The following is a 23,466-nucleotide window of genomic DNA, read 5'->3' as shown; positions in this document are numbered from 1 at the left end:
ACCTTCTTAAATGTTGGGATGTGGCGTATAATCAGCAGCAGTGCTGAGGAGGGGGGCTTGCGGGTAAACATGGCAATTGACGAGGCATCGTTCATTAAAATAAAGGAAGCTAGCTTCAAGGTGAACTACCGGTTCAGCTTCGTCCCGGTCAGACCTTGGAAGCAAAAAGCCCAAGCCAGTGTGGAACAACCCCACGTTCCAGGACAAGTCCAGAGCACTGGGGAGCAAAGCGAGGAGGTAGCAACAACATCCAGGGCAGCAACATCCAACCAGTGCCCAACCAGTGTCTCGTCAGCCACAGGGTCAACAACCGGGTTAATCACCGGTAAAGAGCATACGCAAGCTCCATCAACAGAGGAGCTCCTGGAAGGTCTAAACTTAGAAGACCTATGTTTGGAGGACAGAAGAGAGGAAAACCCGCGGCTGTCCGATGAGGACGAGCCGGTAAGGCTTCAGCACTGACCGGCCCATACACAAAGGTTGCCCAGATCAACCTGCACCATGCTAAAGCTGCTTCGGCAGTAATAGCACGCAGGTTTGCCTCGGAAGATCTGGGCATAGCACTCATCCAAGAACCTTGGGTGTACAAAGGTCAGGTGAGAGGCTTAAAAGAGAGAAATAATAAGGTAATTTGGGATCTTTCTCAAGAAAGACCAAGAGCGTGTGTAGTGCTTAACAACTCCATTAACTATTTTTGCATTACAGAGTTTATGAGTCAAGACCTCGTAGCAGTTCAGGCGACGATGGTAATACAAGGAGAGTCAACAGACATCGTCTTCGCAGCGGCCTACTTTGCGGGAGACAACAACGAGGTCCCTCCAGAGGGTGTGAAGAAACTGACGGAATACTGCAGATGGGCAAAAATACCGTTGATCATGGGATGCGACGCGAATGCGCACCACGAGGTATGGAACAGTACAGACACCAATTCGAGGGGTGAGTCCGTTCTTGAATTTATTATTAGTAATGACCTAAGCATATACAACGTTGGGAATTCACCAACCTTCATCACTAGGTCTAGAGAAAAAGTCCTGGACATAACCCTGGGTAACGATCTGGCTGATGAGCTGGTCTCTGGATGGGGGGTTTCCTCTGAACCCTCAATGTCGGACCATCTTATTATCCAGTTCGTCATCGGGGCTATGCCCATAGAAGGACCACCAAGGCGAAACCCCAGGAACACAAACTGGGCATGTTCAGGAACATAATACAGGGAAATCTTCCTATCATAGATTGTAGGAACAGAGGAACAAGTTATATGGAATTGGAGACAAGAGTTAATAACTTCAACCGTGTCATTATTGAAGCGTTTAACTCTAGCTGTCGAGAATCCAAAGGCCCAGGAAATAAAACCCCCTGGTGGTTGAGGAAACTCTCGGAAATGAGGAAAACCGTGCGCAAACTCTTTAACCAAGCGAGGCGCACGGGAAACTGGGAGCAATACACAGCGAATCTAACAGCATATAACAAAGAGATTAGAAAAGCTAAAAGAAAGAGCTTCAGGAAATTTTGTGAGGGTATTTCGGAGGTTCCAGAGGCGGCAAGGCTCCACAAAGCCCTAGCCAAGGACCAAAGGGAGACACGACTATCAATTAAGCTCCCTGATGGAACCTACTCAAGGACTGAGGAAGAAAGAGCACGTGCCCTGCTTGCAGCTCATTTCCCGGACGCATCCTCGGATACCTCAACGGAGGAGGCTCGAGAAGGGAGACCAACACCCACAGATTGGAACCTCGCTAAAGAACTCTTCAACGATGGCACAGTTAAGTGGGCAGTAAAGTCTTTCCAGAGCTACAAGTCTCCGGGAGTGGATGGTATATATCCAGCCTTTCTGCAGCAGGGCGAGGAATTGATCCCACACCTGGTCAGGATTATGAGGGATAGCCTCGCACTGGCATACATCCCGACGATGTGGAGAAGAGCAAAAGTGGTCTTTATACCTAAGGTGGCTAAAAAGGACTACTCCAGTCCTAAGTCCTTTAGGCCTATAAGCCTGACATCCTTTGCTCTCAAAGCAATGGAGAAGATTGTAGACCATGAGATTAGATCAAAGGCTCTCGTTAGAGTGCCACTACATAAAGATCAGCATGCATACAGAACAGGCAGGTCGACAGAAACTGCACTGTATCAGCTGTCCACAGAAATCCAAAGTGCGCTCGAGTGCGGGGAGATAACTCTATGCGCATTTTTGGACATAGAGGGGGCTTTTGACAACACGACACACGAAAGTGTGAATCGGGTACTCGAGAGAAGAGAGATACAGCGTCCAATCCGTATGTGGATAAACGCCTTATTGCGTACGAGGATTGCCGAAACCTCAAGTGGGGACGGCACAGTAGAGATTAAAACAACGAAAGGATGTCCACAAGGGAGCGTCCTGTCACCCCTGCTGTGGAGCCTGGTAGTAGATGAACTTCTACAGAGGCTCTCAGACAACGGAATCCGATGTCAGGGGTACGCGGATGATATTGTTATCATTGTAAGGGGCAAATTTGAGAGCACCCTTTGCGACATAATGCAAAGGGCATTGAGGTTAACGAAAGAATGGTGTACTGAGGTAGGGCTAAGCATCAACCCTAACAAGACAACCATTGTGCCCTTTACCAGGAAAAGGAAACTGGAAGGGATTAGGCAAATCACAATGGATGGAGTACAGATGGAGTACACGTCTGAGGTGAAATACTTGGGAGTCACGTTTGACTCTAAGCTCTTATGGAAGAAACACGTCGACAACACCATATCAAAGGCTACAAGAGCAATAATGGTGTGCAGACGAATTGCAGGAAGATCCTGGGGATGCAGCCCAAAGATCCTAAGATGGATGTACACTATGATAGTGAGACCTATCATAGTGTACGGAGCAGTTGCGTGGGCATCAAGAACAACCATGGTGACCGTACAAAAATCGCTCACGAAGCTTCAACGCTTAGCGTGTGTCTGCATTACGGGAGCCATGCGAACATGCCCGACGGCAGCAATAGAAGTGTTGCTTGAGTTAACACCTCTACATATAATAATTGAGCAGGCAGCCAGGAGTACTTTAGTAAACATAGCTAAAGAGGGATGTGGAAGAGGCAAAGTGATACAGTCACGGAGCATGGCGAAGCTGCAGGAGCAGATTCCACTTATCCAACTTCCCAGAGATGATACGAGGAAGATAATTAAGTTTGAGAAGCGCTTCAAAATAGAGCTGGGGAACAAATGTACGTGGGACACCTCCAGGATTGAAGCGCTTCACCAGGAACACACTATAATATGGTACACCGATGGCTCGAAGACACCGGGGGGCATAGGAGCGGGGATCTACGGGCCCCGAACCAAAATATCCCTACCACTCGGAAAATATCCGAGCATCTTCCAGGCCGAAGTTGTTGCCATAAGCCGGTGTGCAGAGATAAATTTACAGCGGGGATATACCAACGAGAAAATCGTTAGACTCAGCGACAGTCAGGCTGCACTCAAGGCATTAGCTTCGGTTGAGATCAAGTCATCAAGAGTCCTTGAGTGCGTGGAGAGGTTAAACAATCTAGGAGTCAACAACACCATCCGTCTGGCATGGGTACCTGGACACAGAGGAGTGGATGGTAACGAGCGAGCCGACGAGCTTGCCAAGTTGGCAGCGGCCGGAAAGCCATTAGGACCCGAGCCTATGGTGCCAATAGGGTCACATACAATAAGGGAGGACTTTATACAAAAGGAGGCGTGCCTCAGAGAACAACACTGGCGCGAGAGTCCAGGACTTCGGCAGGCAAAGGCACTAATAGGACGGTACAACTCGAAGCGATATCAGGCTATGATCAACCTCCCAAAAAGTAGCCTTAGGATTGTAACAGGTATACTCACAGGTCACTATAGGCTAAAGAGCCACATGCATAAATTGGGCATATCAGCTAGTAGCCTCTGTAGCTTCTGTGATGTCGAAGATGAGTCTGCAGAACACATCCTGAAGGAATGTGAGGCAGTCGCGAGACGAAGACTTAGAATCCTAGGATCATTCAAACTAGGAAATAGTCACATACACTCTCTGACGCCGGGAACCATTCTGGATTTTCTCAGGGAACTCGGCTTGGATGAAGTGTTGTAAAGAGAATTGAGGGCACAATAGACCAATAGGTCGCAGTGCTTAACCTCACAACATCTATCTATCTATCTATCTATCTAACCCAGTGTTTTTTATGCGAAATTTGTATCGGCATAGTTCCTACAATAAGACCTTCGAAGCGATTTGGTAATTTGGTGGTATACTAAGTCCGTTATTCATTCAAAAATACAAATGGTTTATAAAGCTTTTTAATATGACATTGCTATACGAATGTCTAATTATAAGACACTCATAAACCCATTTTATTTGTTATAAAGGGGTAAGAATTTAAATTTCGAACTACAGGGGAAAACAAAACGGTGATTTTCTGGCTAATACAATTTCGCTCATAACAAAGAAACGACAATTTTTTTGTATTCAATTAAGTTTTAATTAATCCACTTTATGTGGATATTAGTAATGTTAAGGAAGCTTCTCGCCTATTGCTAAAATGAAATTTAACAACTTTTCGTAAGATATTCGCGATAATCATATCCTTAGTTCATGTGATCGCGTGCGTTCTTTAAGTTTTCCTTCCGCTAATTAGTCTTATACTGATTTCGAACAGAATAAAAAATAAATTTTTCCTTTTCACACAGGACCTTTTGCTTTATTATCGAACATCTGTCAGCAGTTGCAAAAATTTGTTATGCTTTTTACAAAAAATTGTTAAAATGGATAGCAGCCCCTTCCTCTTCAACTTTAAAGACAATCAAAATAAAATGAATGTGTGACTATTCAAAGATGTTGAACCTTACCCAATCTGTGCCTATTTTTCTAAAAAAAAAGCCATATTTTCTTTTACTGCAAAAGTAAAAAATTTTATTTTTCTGATAATTTTCTATTTTTCGTAATTTATTCAAAATAACTTATTTTTGATTGTCCTTTGTTACATTGACAATAACAGCCGAAACACCAAGCAACACCGACAAGATGTTTCCTCCGTTAAGCATTCAATAAAGCAATAATGAGATAATTAAGAATTTTGCATAATACCAATTTCACACAGAGGGTTAATGAAATAATTAGTCAACTTTTCTACATTAAAGCCCTTATTGAATCCAATCTTCCATACAAAATACAAATTCTTAATTATCTCTTTATTGCTTCGTTGTATGCCTAACGGAGTGAAAAATCTGGTACGTTTTGCTTGAAAGGTCGAACTTTATTGTTAATGCAACAAATGACAATAAAAAATAAATTAATATGAAGCATGTGGACCTGTTGCGTGAAAAGGAAAACTTAATTATATCATTTAAAAAAGATTCGTTAAGTTTCTGTATGTAATCGGTAAAAGTTTAGTAGTTTTAATTTAGTACAGTTTAAACGAAGATACAAATATTGAGAAGTCGAATAAAATTAGCTCAAAGCTATAATACGTTGCACATCTTGGTATATAGTCGAGTAACATTGTGTGTTTCAATTTGCTTTGTTGCGGCGACAATGTTTGTGAGCAAATTCTTGCAACGTAACAACTTTGGTAGCCAAAATTTAAGTTGAGCAACTTTACGAGCCTCTTGATAGTGAGTCATTAAAATGCAAGTACAAAAGCGTTCATAAAAAGAAATTTTAGCCAGGGAAAATTTGTGGGAGCAATAAGTGCAAAAGAGTCTAAAATATGAGTGAGCTCATGATCGACTTCAGCAGTTCTTTGGAGGGAAAACATGGTTGACCTACAGCTGCGAAAAATGTAGTAGTGGTAGTCTAACTAAAACAATGCAAACCAATCTCGAAAACGTTTTCGAAACAACTCAAAAATTCGAGAAAAACATTAAAGTGATGTATGACATGGTGGAGAAGGATTTTGGCCCATAAATGCCACGGTATAAACAAGAAAAGGTTTATTATTACTATTAATAGTAATAATCCGGAATAAAAAAGAGTATTTTCATTTATAAGTTGACAACCAAGAGCTCAAACTCAAGTAAATATGCAAATTCGACGAAGTAGTTTTATCCCTTATACAAGTATACATAGTCAAGTACATACATATGTACATACATATTTACATAACAACCCAACAAGGATATCATAACAACTATCTACAAAAAGACAAGTAAACTGACATTAATATTTAAGCTGCTATTTTACTTTTTTACCACTTTGCTTTAACTCTATTTTTATTTGATCCGCTTCAAGCAAATTTCATGCTTCAGTAATGCAACGTTAGAGTAGAAAGCAAAGCTGCTTGAGCTGAAAAGGGCGGCAACGTTTTTCCTTATGTACATCATAGCTTTGTCACGGTCAGTTGAAGTAAAGAAATTGGTCTCCTCTGTTTCTAAAGTGCATTTATATTTTAAGTATTTTTGTTGTTGACTAGCTTGATGTTTTCAAGCTGCTGGCGTGCAAACGATACTTGTGGCCTTTAAATGGGTGACAAAGCCAACATGGAATGCAGCTGGACTAGTCAGCTTCCATTATTTTTATACGATAACAAATATAGTCTGGTATGCAGAACAAATCACTGCCAGAGGCTGAGTATAATGTTGACTGGTATTATTTTTATACTCAGTTGAGCAGAGCTCACAGAGTATATTAAGTTTGATTGGATAACGGTTGGTTGTACATATATAAAGGAATCGAGATAGATATAGACTTCCATATATCAAAATAATCAGGATCGAAAAAAAATTTGATTGAGCCATGTCCGTCCGTCCGTCCGTCCGTCCGTCCGTTAACACGATAACTTGAGTAAATTTTGAGGTATCTTGATGAAATTTGGTATGTAGATTCCTGGGCACTCATCTCAGATCGCTATTTAAAATGAACGATATCGGACTATAACCACGCCCACTTTTTCGATATCGAAAATTTCGAAAAACCGAAAAAATGCGATAATTCATTGTCAAAGGCGGTTAAAGCGATGAAACTTGGCAGATGGGTTGACGTTATGACGCAGAATAGAAAATTAGTAAGATTTTGGACAACGGGCGTGGCACCGCCCACTTTTACAAGAAGGTAATTTAAAAGTTTTGCAAGCTGTAATTTGGCAGTCGTTGAAGATATCATGATGAAATTTGGCAGGAACGCTACTACTATCACTATGTATGTGCTAGATAAAAATTTGCAAAATTGGATGAAGAACACGCCCACTTTTTTAAAAAAAATTTTTTTAAATTCAAATTTTAACAAAAAATTTAATATCTTTACTGCATATAAGTAAATTAAGTCAAAATTCAACTCCTGTAATGATATGATGCAACAAAATACAAAAATAAAAGAAAATTTCAAAATGGGCGTGGCTCCGCCCATTTTCATTTAGTTTGTCTAGACTACTTTTAATGCCATAAGTCGAACAAAAATTTACCAATCCTTCTCAAATTTGGTAGGGACATAGATTCCATGACGGTAACTGTTCTCTGTGAAAATGGGCGAAATCGGTGGAAGCCACGCCCAGTTTTTATACACAGCCCACCGTCTGACCTTCCGCTCGGCCATTAACACAATAACTTGAGCAAAAACTGATATATCTTTACTATACTTAGCCCACCTACTTATCTGAACTCACTTTATCTTGGTATAAAAAATGGCCGAAATCCGACCATAACCACGCCCACTTTATCGATATCGAAAATTACGAAAAATGAAAAAAATGCCATAATTCTATACCAAATACGAAAAAAGGGATGAAACATGGTAACTGGATTGGTTTGTTGACGCAAAATATAACTTTGGAAAAAACTTTGTAAAATGGGTGTGACACCTACCATATTAAGTAGAAGAAAATGAAAAAGTTCTACAAGGCGAAATCAACAGCCCTTGGAATCTTGGCAGGAATACTGTTAGTGGTATTGCATATATAAATAAATTAGCAGTACCCGACAGATGATTTTCTGGATCACCTGGTCCACATTTTGGTCGATATCGCGAGAACACCTTCACATATACATCTAAGGGCCACTCGCTTTTAAAACCCTCATTAATACCTTTAATTTGATATCCATATCGTACAAACACATTCTAGAGTCACCCCTGGCCCACCCTAATGGCGATATCTCGAAAAGGCGTCCACCTATTGACCTAATGCCCACTCCCTCTTAAAATGCTCAGTAACACCTTTCGTTTGATACCCATATCGTACAAACATTCTAGAGTCTCCTCTGGCCCACCCTAATGGCGATATCTCGAAAAGGCGTCCACCTATAGACCTAATGTCCACTCCCTCTTAAAATGCTCAGTAACACCTTTCGTTTGATACCCATATCGTACAAACATTCTAGAGTCACCCCTGGCCCACCCTATTGGCGATGTCTCGAAAAGGCCTCCACCTATAGACCTAATGCCCACTCCCTCTTAAAATGCTCAGTAACACATTTCGTTTGATACCCATATCGTACAAACATTCTAGAGTCACCCCTGGCCCACCCTAATGGCGATATCTCGAAAAGGCGTCCACCTATAGACCTAATGCCCACTCCCTCTTAAAATGCTCAGTAACACCTTTCGTTTGATACCCATATCGTACAAACATTCTAGAGTCACCCTTGGTCCACCTTTATGGCGATATCTCGAAAAGGCGTCCACCTATAGAACTAAGGATTACTCCCTTTTAAAATACTCATTACCACCTTTCATTTGATACCCATATCGTACAAACACATTCTAGAGTCACCCTGGCCCACCCTAATGGCGATATCTCGAAAAGGCGTCCACCTATAGACCTAATGCCCACTCCCTCTTAAAATGCTCAGTAACACCTTTCGTTTGATACCCATATCGTACAAACATTCTAGAGTCACCCTTGGTCCACCTTTATGGCGATATCTCGAAAAGGCGTCCACATATAGAACTAAGGATTACTCCCTTTTAAAATACTCATTACCACCTTTCATTTGATACCCATATCGTACAAACACATTCTAGAGTCACCCCTGGCCCACCCTAATGGCGACATTTCGAAAAGGCGTCCACCTATAGACCTATTGCCCACTCCCTCTTAAAATGCTCAGTAACACTTTTCGTTTGATACCCATATCGTACAAACATTCTAGAGTCACCCCTGGCCCACACTAATGGCGATATCTCGAAAAGACGTCCACCTATAGACCTAATGCCCACTCCCTCTTAAAATGCTTAGTAACACCTTTCGTTTGATACCCATATCGTACAAACATATTCTAGAGTCACCCCTGGCCCACCCTAATGACGATATTTCGAAAAGGCGTCCAATTATAGACCTAATGCCCACTCCCTCTTAAAATGCTCAGTAACACCTTTCGTTTGATACCCATATCGTACAAACATTCTAGAGTCACCCTTGGTCCACCTTTATGGCGATATCTCGAAAAGGCGTCCACCTATAGAACTAAGGATTACTCCCTTTTAAAATACTCATTACCATCTTTCATTTGATACCCATATCATACAAACACATTCTAGAGTCACCCCTGGCCCACCCTAATGGCGACATTTCGAAAAGGCGTCCACCTATAGACCTATTGCCCACTCCCTCTTAAAATGCTCAGTAACACTTTTCGTTTGATACCCATATCGTACAAACATTCTAGAGTCACCCCTGGCCCACCCTAATGGCAATATCTCGAAAAGGCGTCCACCTATAGACCTATTGCCCACTCCCTCTTAAAATGCTCAGTAACACTTTTCGTTTGATACCCATATCGTACAAACATTCTAGAGTCACCCCTGGTCCACCTTTATGGCGATATCTCGAAACGGCGTCCACCTATGGAACTAAGGATCACTCCTTTTCAAAATACTCATTACCACCTTTCATTTGATACCCATAAGGCCCACTCCCTCTTAAAATGCTCAGTAACACCTTTCATTTGATACCCATATCGTACAAACAAATTATAGAGTTAGCCCTGGTCCACCTTTATGGCGATATCCCTAAATGGCGTCCATCCATAGAACTATGGCCTACTCTCTCTTAAAATACTCTTTAATACCTTCCATTTGATACACATGTCATACAACCACATTCCAGGGTTACCCTAGGTTCATTTTCCTACATGGTGATTTTCCTTATTTTGTCTCCATAGCTCTCAACTGAGTATGTAATGTTCGGTTACACCCGAACTTAGCCTTCCTTACTTGTTTGCATCTGCTTTTGAAGTTTCTACAAGCGAGACGTTCGCCAGTTTATTTATTTAAGTTTGCAAAACCGAAAGCTTTAAACAAATCATATGGAAGTAGATGATTGGTATTAAGTTTATTTAAAGTGGCTGTAGTGTGCTGGTCAACTGTACCAATGGTTGCAGGTTTCAGTGAGGTGACAATTAAAATTCAAAATTTTTTTTTATAGGGACCGCCGTTCAGCAGTGATTTTTCAAGCTCTCCGTGCGTATTTTTGCCGTGGAAAGCTCCTCAGCGAAAATCATCTTTGGCAGATTTCATTCGAAGTCAACATAAAACACAAAGGCCCAGAAATGGTATATGTATTTGAAATGAGGGTTATAAATTAAAACATGATTCAACTTAATGGAAAACAAGATTCACAGGCCAATCGCTTTCCATTTCCTTGAAACTGTCATTGAGTGAGACAAGCGGTCGTATTACCAAAAGAAAAGTTCTATCAAAATAAATATAGAAAAAAAAAACCTCCAAATGTTTAATATATTTCACAACTATACCAGTATTTATATTTATATACATCCATAAGTTCGCTAATAGCCAAATATTGCATTTATTTCCTATCCCACAAGCTAAACTTACCCTGCGCTGCACGGTGGGTTATTTGATCTTCTAGCTGGCCAAAATTAAAGCAGCAGATATTACTGTTCAAAAAGTGGTTGTCTCACTTCATTGTTACGCAAGGAAATATCTGACAGTAAATTCGGGTGTTTCCCGCAGAATTACTATGGATGGGGACCCCGGTTTCGGATGGACGCAGGGTGATTTTGTGGCATTATATGAGATATGTCAATATGGGTATCAAACGAAAAGTTTTTTACTCCGCATTTCTATTGACATTTTTAAGAAAGGTTGCCCCTTAGGGTTGCCACCTCATCTTATTTTCTATATTTCTTTGTATATACACTATCATCCCGGAAAGGGCTTAAACGATTTGAAACTAATTTGGTACATCGATATAGTATTACATTCTAAGACTTTTCACCTAGGTGTTGCCACTGAGGATGTTTTCCCAAGGTGGCCACCTTGTGCCAATAAGGCTATCAGTCTCTAACAAAATTGATCACCAGATGGGTTTTGGGGTATGTATACTATTCAGTGGATATCTAGGAACGCCAGGTAGTATATTTAAAAAAAAATTGGAATATTTTGAAAAATCTACTTTTGGCCAGCTAGATTGATCAAGTACCCCACCGTGCGCTGGTTGGATTTGGTTTCTTTGAACGCATCATTTACTATCAATGCTTTTGCTTATGTGGCATTTACAGTACAAATCACAAAATACTTATATACATGCTTCCACATATATAAGAAGTTCACTTTTTCTGCCGGGAATATCCAAATATATTTGCAGCTTTATTTTCAGTGTTCAATACTAAATAAAGATTAGCAAATATTCGCGAAACGCCGTTTCCATACGTTAAGTGAGCTTAGAGTGATGGCTTTTAGATAACCCAATATCTAGAGAAAATATCTAAAATAAAATCACACATATTCGCACTCATGAAGCTAAAACTAATACAAGGAGGTATGTGGGTGAAAATATGTTTCATGTTGCTTTAGCAGACTTTGGAAAGTCTTCAGCAGTCTTTAAGTCGGGCTGGTTGCAAACTTTGGAATGGGGAACTGAATCAAAAAAATTATGAGCATCAATGTGCTATCAGAAATAGCTTATTCTCATATGCAAAAGTATGGTTGTTCGCACAATAGACCGTATAAAAAAATCTAAAGTTAAATTTTGGTAAACTCTACAATATTAGCAGCTATACAAATGAGAGGAACAATCTTATTTTGATAGAATTACATTGAAAGGCAACTAATAAGGAATTGTATGTTACTTATACCTGAAAATGGCAATGAGAGTGGGATTGCGAGTGGATGTGGAAGTGGGCAGAACAATGAGAAGTAAATGGAGATAAAGGAAATAAGAGAATGACCGGAATAAGGGAAATAGAAGGAAATGCACTAAGGGGTAGAAACTATAGAGGGAAGGGAGAATCACTTTTGAAATGTAAGAAAACTAATTTTTGGGCAGGACAATGGCTGCCGGGTAGGCCAGTAGTATTACGAGACTCGAATATTTTTAATACGCGTTTATTGTTTTATCGTGCAACAAAATGTATTGTTCTAGGTTTGAACGGTTAAGTCAATTTAAGTTAAACTTTTTCTTGTATACGGTTTAATGTATACATATATGTTATGAATTATTTTATATTTTTTCACATTTGTTTGTTGTAGCGCAAGTGCAGTGTGCTCTGGATTAACCAAAATATCCTGTTGATCCTTCAAAATGCAAGCAGGAAGCTAAATTTAATGGAAGCGGATATTAACCACAAGCGAGATATTTCTTTTTTTTATTTTAGATCATGAGAAAAGAATAAAACGAAAAATTTTTATTAACGTTGAATTTTCACTTTCTTCCGGTTGCTTTCAACCAAGAATATGTGTAAAGGGAAAGGCGAAATTCTTGTCAAAACAGCTCTTTTAATATTTTCAGAAAAAAACGTTTTAAATATAATAGAAATTTTTAAAGTTTATAATGAATTTACTTTAAAATCCGTAAGAGTTTTGTAAGGGCGCAACTCCCATATTATTCCATACGATTCATAATTTCCCAGCAGGAAAATAAGCTAAGGGCAACCTCCATAAATGTTGGATCACAATAAACTAACTAAGGTTGTTTTTGCACTACTTTTCAACTGACTCGTAGGCAACTAATTTTGAGCGAAATATAAGTTAGCCTATAACCAACGTGACGGTGATGTATTCAAATCCAACTAAAACCCGACAACCATTTTTTTTAATCCGGATACATGAATGAGATCTAAACAAGGGAGATGTAATATTTATTTATGTGTTGTTTTTTAAAAATATTTTTAAGTCCTAAGAAATATGCAAAGCGGGATTCCGCAATATAGTAAATTATCAACTAGTTTTATTCTAGCAATTGATAATTTTTTCTGCTGAGTTTAAACTTGAAAATGTAGTTTACTTAATAGCTTTAAAGATATGAAAGCGGATTTGAATGCTTGCAAAAAAAAACTTATTTTCAGCAAAAACATTAAATGTGGCTATAATCAAGTACTGCTAAACTGAATTGAAAATCTTAAAATTCTGTAAAAATATTTGATGCATAAACTAAGAAATACTTGAATTTAATAATTTAAGGGCTTTAAATGTATACAAATATAAATATTACATTTTATATGAATTCAACTAATATAGACTTTTTTTCGCATTTTTTCCATTACAGTGTAAAAGCCATCAACGAAAATTCCTACATAATATCTGATTACATTAAGTGGCATCAATATTACAAATAAACTTCCATACAACTAAATTCAATATAGTGTACGAAATTTCACGAAAATTCAACAAAGAGAATTAATCGAGAAGAAAAATCTGAATTTCAATGTAATCCCAGAATGCGACAGGAAACGTGGAATCAAGATTAAAGCGCTCAAAAGCCATTGAAAGCATTGAAAACGTAAAAATAGCAAAATAGGTTGATATTAGCAAGAGGAGGCGACAAATGCACCTTGACGGTGCGGGCAAGCGCTCCAAAGGAGGATAAATGCAACGCAGTCAAGTGAAAATTTTTACTCCACAAAAGTAGTACAAAAAATTTAAGAATATAATCGGTTAATAGCACACAAAATGTGCATTGCGAAATGCATTGAAATTAGAAAAAAAAGTCGATACATATATAGGCTGCAGCAAATACACGAACAACAAACAAGTGACACAAACTGAATAAGAAAATCGTGAATGCGGTTGCAAAGGATTGAGTTTAGATAAAGTTTTCGAAGAGGTGTGACAATGCGCCAGCCTTTAATAAAAAAGTTTCAAAGTATTTCAGTTAGGTTTTATTTATTTTTAAATGTTTGTACGGTTTTTGTGTTATAGTGTGAAACATCTTGCGTAAGTTTGCCAAGGTGAAACGTGAAGAGGAATAACGAATTCAATACAAAATTGAGAGAGTGGTTAAGATATCCCATCAAATAGGATCAGGATAAGAAGTAACTAAAGTGAAAGGCAGAGTATGGCAGAGCAATCATCTGTTGGGTTGTGGTCACTAAGCGTTTAATTGGCCCATCACTCAAGACATGATACGGACCAAATACCAGCAAATTAAAAAGCTCTACGTGTAGCTATTTTACTGATTGCATTCAGAAGTGTGTATTGTAAGAGCTTAAATAAATTTATATATTGTTACAATCAGCTATGGCGTTGCACAATTTTTCGACACCTTACAAGTTAGGCGTTCATATGAAAAGAAAATGCAGGACAACACAAGCAACTTGGCGAAAGATTCTACTTCTTGTTGGAATATTTTTCTTTATTCCAGGTAAGGCAACAAAGTAATTTATATGTTTTTACACACTTATTTACTTTATTTCATACATTTTTATACTCAGTTGAGCAGAGCTCACAGAGTATATTAACTTTGATTGGATAACGGTTGGTTGTACAGGTATAAAGGAATCGAGATAGATATAGGCTTCCATATATCAAAATCATCAGTGTCGAAAAAAAATTCGATTGAGCCATGTCCGTCCGTCCGTCCGTCTGTCCGTTAACACGATAACTTGAGTAACTTTTGAGGTATCTTGATGAAATTTGGTATGTAGGTTCCTGGGTACTCATCTCAGATCGCTATTTAAAATGAACGATATCGGACAATAACCACGCCCACTTTTTCGATATCGAAAATTTCGAAAAATCGAAAAAGTGCGATAATTCATTACCAAAGACGAATAAAGCGATGAAACTTGGTAGGTGAGTTGAACTTATGACGCAGAATAGAAAAATGGTAAAATTTTGGACAATGGGCGTGGCACCGCCCACTTTTAAAAGAAGGTAATTTAGAAGTTTTGCAAGCTGTTATTTGGCAGTCGTTGAAGATATCATGATGAAATTTGGCAAGAACGTTACTCTTATTACTATATGTCTGCTTACTAAAAATTAGCAAAATCGGAGAACGACCACGCCCACTTTTTAAAAAAAAAATTTTTTTTAATTCAAATTTTAAAAGAAAAGTTAATATCTTTACAGTATGTAAGTAAATTATGCCAACATTCAACGCCAGTAATGATATGGTGCAACAAAATACAAAAATAAAAGAAAATTTCAAAATGGGCGTGGCTCCGCCCTTTTTCATTTAATTTGTCTAGCATAATTTTAATGCCATAAGTCGAACAAAAATTTACCAATCCTTGTGAAATTTGATAGAGGCTTAGATTCTAGGACGATAACTGTTTTCGGTGAAAAAGGGCGAAATCGGTTGAAGCCGCGCCCAGTTTTTATACACAGTCCACCGTCTGTCCTTCCGCTCGGCCTTTAACACGATAACTTGAGCAAAAATCGATATATCTTTACTAAACTCAATTCACGTACTTATCTGAACTCACTTTGTATTGGTGTAAAAAATGGCGGAAATCCGAATATGACCACGCCCAATTTTTCGATATCGAAAATTACGAAAAATGAACAAAATGCCATAATTATATACCAAATACGAAAAAAGGGATGAAACATGGTAATTGGATTGGTTTATTGACGCGAAATACAACTTTAGAAAAAACTTTGTAAAATGGTTGTGACACCTACCATATTAAGTAGAAGAAAATGAAAAAGTTCTGCAGGGCGAAATCAAAAGCCCTTGGAATCTTGGAAGGAATACTGTTCGTGGTATTACATATTGTCACGGATATTAGCATCACTAAGCTATACCATCACTAGGGCGATGCTCAGGCCATGCCAAGCGATATTTACGTCAATAATCAAATCATGTATACACATAAATATAAGGCAGCCGAGAGATGTCACACACAGATGCATTTACTTATAAGCCTATGTGTGCGCGAGAGACTGTAAACTACAAACATTCACATCAATAATTCAATCAAGATGTATAAAATTGTGCAATTTTAGTTATAGCTGAGAGCTCTCGGACAATTCTAGTAGATTCTAGAAAAATTCGAACGAGGAGACCGAAGAGTATAAAAGCCAACAGATGTAGAGGCGCTGTAATTCAGTTTGAGTTGAGCTATCAATCAGTTTGATTAAACACGCGATCTGGCGGCCAATAGTAGAGTTTCATTTGAGTTATCAATCAGTTTGGTTATTAAGCCAGCGAGTAGCAAAGTATAAGTGTTATTGTGAAGTACTTTAATAAAGGCCATTTTTCCATTGTTCAATATTGGAGTTATTTATTCAACAGTTTAGCGATACGAACCTAGAAAAAGGGCAAATAAGAGGATTTGCAGAGAAATTCGTTACAATATATAAATAAATTAGCGGTACCCGACAGATGAAGTTCTGGATCACCCTGGTCCACATTTTGGTCGATATCTCGAAAACGCCTTCACATATACAACTAAGGGCCACTCCCTTTTAAAACCCTCATTAATACCTTTAATTTGATACCCATATCGTACAAACACAATCTAGAGTCACCCCTGGTCCACGTTTATGGCGATATCTCGAAAAGGCGTCCACATATAAAACTAAGGCCCACTCCTTTTTAAAATACTCATTAACACCTTTCATTTGATACCCATATCGTACAAAAAAATTCTAGAGTCACCCCTGGCCCACCTTTATGGCGATATCTCGAAAAGGCATCCACCTATGGAACTAAGGCCCACTCCCTTTTAAAATACTCATTAACACCTTTCATTTGATACCCATATCGTACAAACAAATTCTAGAGTCACCCCTGGTCCACCTTTATGGCGATATCTCGAAAGGCGTCCACCTATAGAACTAAGGCCCACGCTCTTTTAAAATACTCATTAACACCTTTCATTTGAAACCCATATCGTACAAACGAATTCTAGAGTCACCCCTGGTCCATCTTTATGGCGATATCTCGAAAAGGCGTCCACCTATAGAATTAAGGCCCACGCCCTTTTAAAATACTCATTAACACCTTTCATTTGATACCCATATTGTACAAACGCATTCCAGAGTCACCCCTGGTCCACGTTTATGGCGATATCTCGAAAAGGCGTCCACATATAGAACTAAGGCCCACTCTCTGTTAAAATACCCATTAACACCTTTCATTTGATACCCATATAGTACAAACAAATTCTAGAGTCACCCCTGGTCCACCTTTATGGCGATATCTCGAAAAGGCGTCCACATATAGAACTAAGGCCCACGCCCTCTTAGAATACTCAATAACACCTTTCATTTGATACCCATATAGTACAAACGCATTCTAGAGTCACCCCTGGTCCCCTTTATGGCGATATCACGAAACCGCGTCTCCCTATGGAAATAAGGATCACTCCCTTTTAAAATACTCATTAACACCTTTCATTTGATACCCATATCGTACAAACAAATTCTAGAGTCACCCCTGGTCCACCTTTATGGCGATATCTCGAAAAGGCGTCCACATATAGAACTAAGGCCCACGCCCTCTTAAAATACTCAATAACACCTTTCATTTGATACCCATATAGTACAAACGCATTCTAGAGTCACCCCTGGTCCCCTTTATGGTGATATCACGAAACCGCGTCTACCTATGGAGATAAGGATCACTCCCTTTTCAACTACTCATTAACACCTTTCATTTGATACCCATATCGTACAAACAAATTCTAGAGTCACCCCTGGTCCACCTTTATGGCGATATCTCGAAAAGGCGTCCACATATAGAACTAAGGCCCACGCCCTCTTAAAATACTCAATAACACCTTTCATTTGATACCCATATAGTACAAACGCATTCTAGAGTCACCCCTGGTCCCCTTTATGGCGATATCACGAAACCGCGTCTACCTATGGAAATAAGGATCACTCCCTTTTCAAATACTCATTAACACCTTTCATTTGATACCCATATCGTACAAGCAAATTCTAGAGTCACCCCTGGTCCACCTTTATGGCGATATCGCGAAAAGGCGTCCACATATAGAACTAAGGCCCACGCCCTCTTAAAATACTCAATAACACCTTTCATTTGATACCCATATAGTACAAACGCATTCTATAGTCACTCCTGGTCCCCTTTATGGCGATATCACGAAACCGCGTCTACCTATGGAAATAAGGATCACTCCCTTTTCAAGTACTCATTAACACCTTTCATTTGATACCCATATCGTACAAACAAATTCTAGAGTCACCCCTGGTCCACCTTTATGGCGATATCCCTAAATGGCGTCCACCTATAGAACTATGGCACACTCCCTCTTAAAATACTCTTTAATACCTTTTATTTGATACACATGTCATACAAACACATTCCAGGGTTACCCTCGGTTCATTTTCCTACATGGTTATTTTCCCTTATGTTGCCACCATAGCTCTCAACTGAGTATGTAATGTTCGGTTACACCCGAACTTAACCTTCCTTACTTGTTGTATATATTACTAACGATCATTTACTTTGGCTCTTTTTTTTGGATTTTCAATAAGGGATAGCATTATTTCGAAATACAAAAACTCATACCTTATGCATTAGGTTCATTCCTTCCTTCTGCAAGCACAAAAAGTTTTTTTGTATATAAGACGCGATAGAGCTTTGTACAGTTGTACATATGAAAAACATGATCAGATCTAATCCACTCCGGTTACTTACATACAATTTTTACCCCTGTGCTTTGTTCAAAGTAATTCCAAACCAAGCTTTTACAGGAAACTGAAGTTTTTCAACTTTGAGTTGCAAATCTGACACCCACAATACACGCAACAGCACACGACAAACCATTTTCTTAGCCGAATAAACGAAGGACAGTTGATTAACGACTCACACAATCACACTTGTTGCCGTTTAAAACTTTATTCCAAAATAATTTAGAAATAGATCTGCTAATATAGATTTAAAGCACCTACCTTTGTAAATGTAAATGTAAGAATTTTTTTCAAGAAATTTGGACGCCAATACGCTCAGTTGTGTCAGAGATTACCTCTTTCAAAAATTTAAGACGTTGATATATAATGTGTATAATATAAATCAACTTCGGTAGAGCCAAGCTAGATTTACGGTCAAATTCTGGCTAGTGGCTACTGATAACAGCCATTACCCAGTTTTCCTTGAAACAGTAGCAAATATAGAAATATATGATTTCACTATGACAGCAGTGAGTCCTGCGATGCATTATATATATAATTAAAGCCAACAAATGATTTTCGTATAAACATGTATTTTGTCAATTTATTCTTGTTGACATTTCGGCTTCATCCGGAAGTTATATTTTGGACTGGTTTTAATATAATTCATGTTTGTTTCAGTCCTGCAGGTGATTTCAGAATGTAGTCGAAATATTGACCAGAATAAATTATCAAATATGTGTTTATGTAAAAGTTATTCTGTAGTTTTAATGTTCGTATATTTAATCTAATACAGAGCCTGATAAATATTTTAGCGAACTTGTTTTCTTTAAACTAATTTTGCACTTAATACATTTAGCCCCCCTCATTGGATTGTGCTCTCATTGCTTCCACCAAATGATTTCGTATATCATGCAATGGCTCAGATTTCAAAATTGCGATCACGTTGCGCGCCCAACTCCGTAAAAATGTATTTTAATTCTTGTTGTTGCTGCAGCTGCATGAATTAAGAGTTGGAAAGGTGAATGGATGACACCCACTTAGGTATAACATTTCTTTTTACCACCCGCAATATGTTCGGGTCCAATTGTTGCTTTAAGCACAATCATTTTTATTGCTGTCGCTTGTGTTCACAACTTCCTTTGATTGCGTGTTGCTCTGTGTTGCCCAGAACGATGTTGTCGCTTACATATTTGATGAACGGTGCAATAGCTGTTCGCATGCGGTGAGTGTTTGTGCTAAAACATTTTCCTACTTCATGCATTTAAACTCTATGGCTACACGCAGAAACACTGATCTGCCGGTTTAGTGAATTCCAGCAAAATAAAAATTCGTTTGACCTCTACTTAGCAGCTGCGTTGGTGGTGATGAATCCCTAAGGTGGTTTATCAAAATTTAGTTGCCAATGTGGTTGATGAAAATATATAAGTAGATCTGAGGTTAAGCAAGAAGCAGGGGGAGAGTCGAGGAAGAGCTGAACGTATTCTGTATTTTATCCTCCTTGTGTCACATAGTCGATAGAGAAGTGCAGTGCATTGCATTTTAAATACGCCAACTCTTAGCAATGCGTAGACGTAATCATGATTAAACTATCAACGGAATACTAATTAGTATTTTCTGACCGGTTTATGCTGATTTTGTGTGGTGAATGGAATGGAATTTCATACTAAAAAGTTTATCGAAACTTCCGGCTTGCACTAACACATACTTGCGTACATATAAACTAAAGCAAAATTTTGTAACATTTTTTGTGCCTTTGATGTAAAAAAGAATCCATCCCACTTTGTAAATATGTAAGTAGTCAAGCTTTTGTGTGTGTATGTGTATATATAGGCAGTAAAACAGAAGCTAACATTCTGTGATGTCAGTCATAAATGAGCAAATTGTGTGGGGAATTAAAGTGTTGACGAGTCAATTGAATTGTTGATTCAGCGGATGAGTGATTCTGTGTTGGTGGGTAATGCAAACTAAAAAATACTTTTGCAAATACACAGAACGGGGGTTAAGCACTACAATGTAATTAAAAAAAGCTTGTTTCAATGAACTAACTTTGTACAATCATTAGTTACAGTGTTGCCAAAATTCATACACGCCAAAATATAAATGTTCTACATGGCGTATAAGTAACAAGATTTTTTAGAACACGGTTGAAGAGAAGATACTGAAGAGGAAATAAACGGACGTATAAGTACGGTAAACGGAAAAATGGTGGTAAAAACGGGACTTACCGTTTGATTGCTTCATACAATAAAACAGGGACTCATCGTCCTTTTTTTCATACGAAAAAGACTCCAAAATCATGACATTCAGCAGAGGGGGGATTCGTTTGTGAATCAACTAATATGAATTATTTTAAGGATCATTTCGTGACTATTTACGGACTAATTTGGAACAATTTTAGGTATCACTTTGGGACAACTTGAGGATCTTTTCCGGACTATTAAAAAAACAGGACTCTCATAGAATCACTTCCGCACTATCTTAGATTAGAGTTCAGAAAAATTTCACATTCACAATCATTTTGAGACTGCAATTTTGCGACATCTTTGGTATCGTTTCGCGCTCATTTCGGGAATATTTTGGAATTATTTCCAGACTATTTCGAAACAAGAACTAACAGGACTAATACAGGAGCACTTCGGGCTTTTTTAGGTATCATTTCGCGAAAACCTAACCCATTATTGCCAAGTCGGTCTTGTTTCACGGTCCTTTTTTAAATCTTTGATCGCTTTTTTTTTTATTTTTGTGACTATTGGAATTTTTTTTCTTTCGAAGTGTGTTTCAGATGGTCTTCCATTTACATACTAAAACAAAGTTCATACTTCGTTTAGAGGAACCTTTTTCACAACCTTCGTAAAGTAATTTTCAAATGAAAATTTTTGTAAGACTAACGACGAATATCAAAACGTGTTTGAGATTGGTTTGCATAATTGCAGTTACAAAATTCAAAAGCTTTTTTCTTAAATTGTCGGAAATAACAAAAATTATTACATTGACGTCATTAGAGAAAAAAAATTCACTGTAAACTTATTGAAAGCATACAATTTAAGTATCAACAGAATCGTTTCTGGTTCCGCAAAACTAAAAAAATTTTGGGGGACAATTATTTGTAGAACATGCCGGTAAAAAATGAATTTTCGTCGATGTCAGCACTAGAGCTTACGAACACATGCGAGAATTTCGAGACTTCAGGAATCGGGAACTGGGATTTTCGTAGCATTCCTGTATATCGATATATTCGTTAAGGTCACGAGCTTCTCGACGTTAAATTTAGTCGCTGCTTGGACAGTATTATGTGCACTCTTTTATTTTTTAGTTGTGGTTTCACGGAACTTTTCGTTTGTGTTCGAAAGAAATCGTAAGCTCTATATATAAGATTACCTAGCATAAATTTGACATAAATCGCGAGAAGCTGGTACTCGTGAAAATTTCTTCTGGAGCAATTTAAAGCTCTAGTCTGTATCATTCCCCACTTTTATTTTTATACGCCTCTCTTTCAGTTGTAAAGTTCTTGCCAGCCAGCAAATTTTTTGAAAATTGTATCAAAATTTAACCATATATTGCTTGTTTTATTTTTTTAGCCGACCACTGCAATTATTAGCGCACCGTGGCTCTCTCGCTAATAACCCATTTTCATTGTGTTTAGAAGAGGAATAAAACCGAACTAAAGATACCAAAATTTTGTAAAAATTCTCTAAATACCTCGATCCATAAGCCGCCTGGTAACAGAGTATTTTCTTTCTGTAGTAGTGCCATCTACATCTAATTCTGGACTATGTTTCTGGCCTCTGCTAAAGTAGTGGATGAGCGGAAATGATTTTAAATGATAATGTTTTTTTTTTTTTTTTTTTTTGTTTAAAACACAAATCTCAAGCTCTTAAAATAAACGCTTTACTTGTCAGTCCATTTAAAAAAGGGCTAATAATGAATACTTAAGAACTCTGGCTAACATACAATATTTAAAAATAAATTATTTATAAAATTACATTTCGGCTTGTTAAAACCACTCAAATAAAATTATTAATCAAAATTTACAGACGCTTTAATTGTTCCATTATTAAATGACTGCAGGCCATAAAACCATATTTTATTCTTCATTGAACTTCAGTAATATTTAACCTCGTACCACGACATACACGCATACATACGGACACATGCTTTAATGTATATACATGGACACTGTTATAACATTTGCTTTGTTAACTATAATAATTTGTACACGCAACTAGCAAAAGCTGCAGGCGCTTAACTCAATTTAAATGAAAATAATCGTAAATACTTAATTTTGAATTTGGAAAGCTAATTTCTGCTTTTAATTTCAAAATAATGCTATTTACGCATTCACTATAAATCCACGCTTGAGTGCGGATCTATTATAATTACGATATTCGATTTAATGTTGCATACATATTAGGGTGGTTCGATTTGTATGGACGAAAGTTAACCGATATCGCGCCATCGATTTTTCGATAGGATTTGGGCTCAGGAAAAAAAGTTCCACTACGCATACCCAAAAAAATTATTTTCGAGCCTGCGAGATTTAATATTTTTTCACTTTTTTTCGACTTTGATTTTTAAGGTTTTTTTCATGACCTACTAAAAAAAATTCATATGTTAAAAAATATTTTTTTTTTTTTTAAAAACTGTTAGCCACCGTTTTTAGCGGACATTTTTGGGTCGGCCAGGGTATAAATGAAAATTTTACAATCAAATGAAAATTT

At 38.0% G+C, this 23,466-nt stretch overlaps 1 protein-coding gene across 8 annotated transcripts in view; it reads left to right on the top strand.

Annotated features, from left to right (window-relative positions):
• The window catches only part of LOC137239097 (uncharacterized), a 306,266-nt gene that overhangs the window by 113,200 nt on the left and 169,600 nt on the right, over positions 1-23,466 (top strand). For 6 of the 8 annotated variants that reach the window (XM_067764013.1, XM_067764010.1, XM_067764011.1 and 3 more), the window contains one exon: positions 13,428-14,522. In XM_067764013.1, the coding sequence (XP_067620114.1) occupies positions 14,399-14,522 (124 nt within the window). In that variant the 5' untranslated portion in view covers positions 13,428-14,398. The remainder of the gene's footprint in view (positions 1-13,427; positions 14,523-23,466) is intronic. The other 2 variants (XM_067764012.1, XM_067764016.1) reach the window with 2 other exon arrangements.

This window comes from Eurosta solidaginis, chromosome 2 (assembly GCF_040869045.1).
Source record: "Eurosta solidaginis isolate ZX-2024a chromosome 2, ASM4086904v1, whole genome shotgun sequence".
Classification (NCBI taxonomy): domain Eukaryota; kingdom Metazoa; phylum Arthropoda; class Insecta; order Diptera; family Tephritidae; genus Eurosta; species Eurosta solidaginis.
Note: the sequence above shows the minus strand (reverse complement) of the source record. Positions and strands in the feature narration are given on the sequence as shown.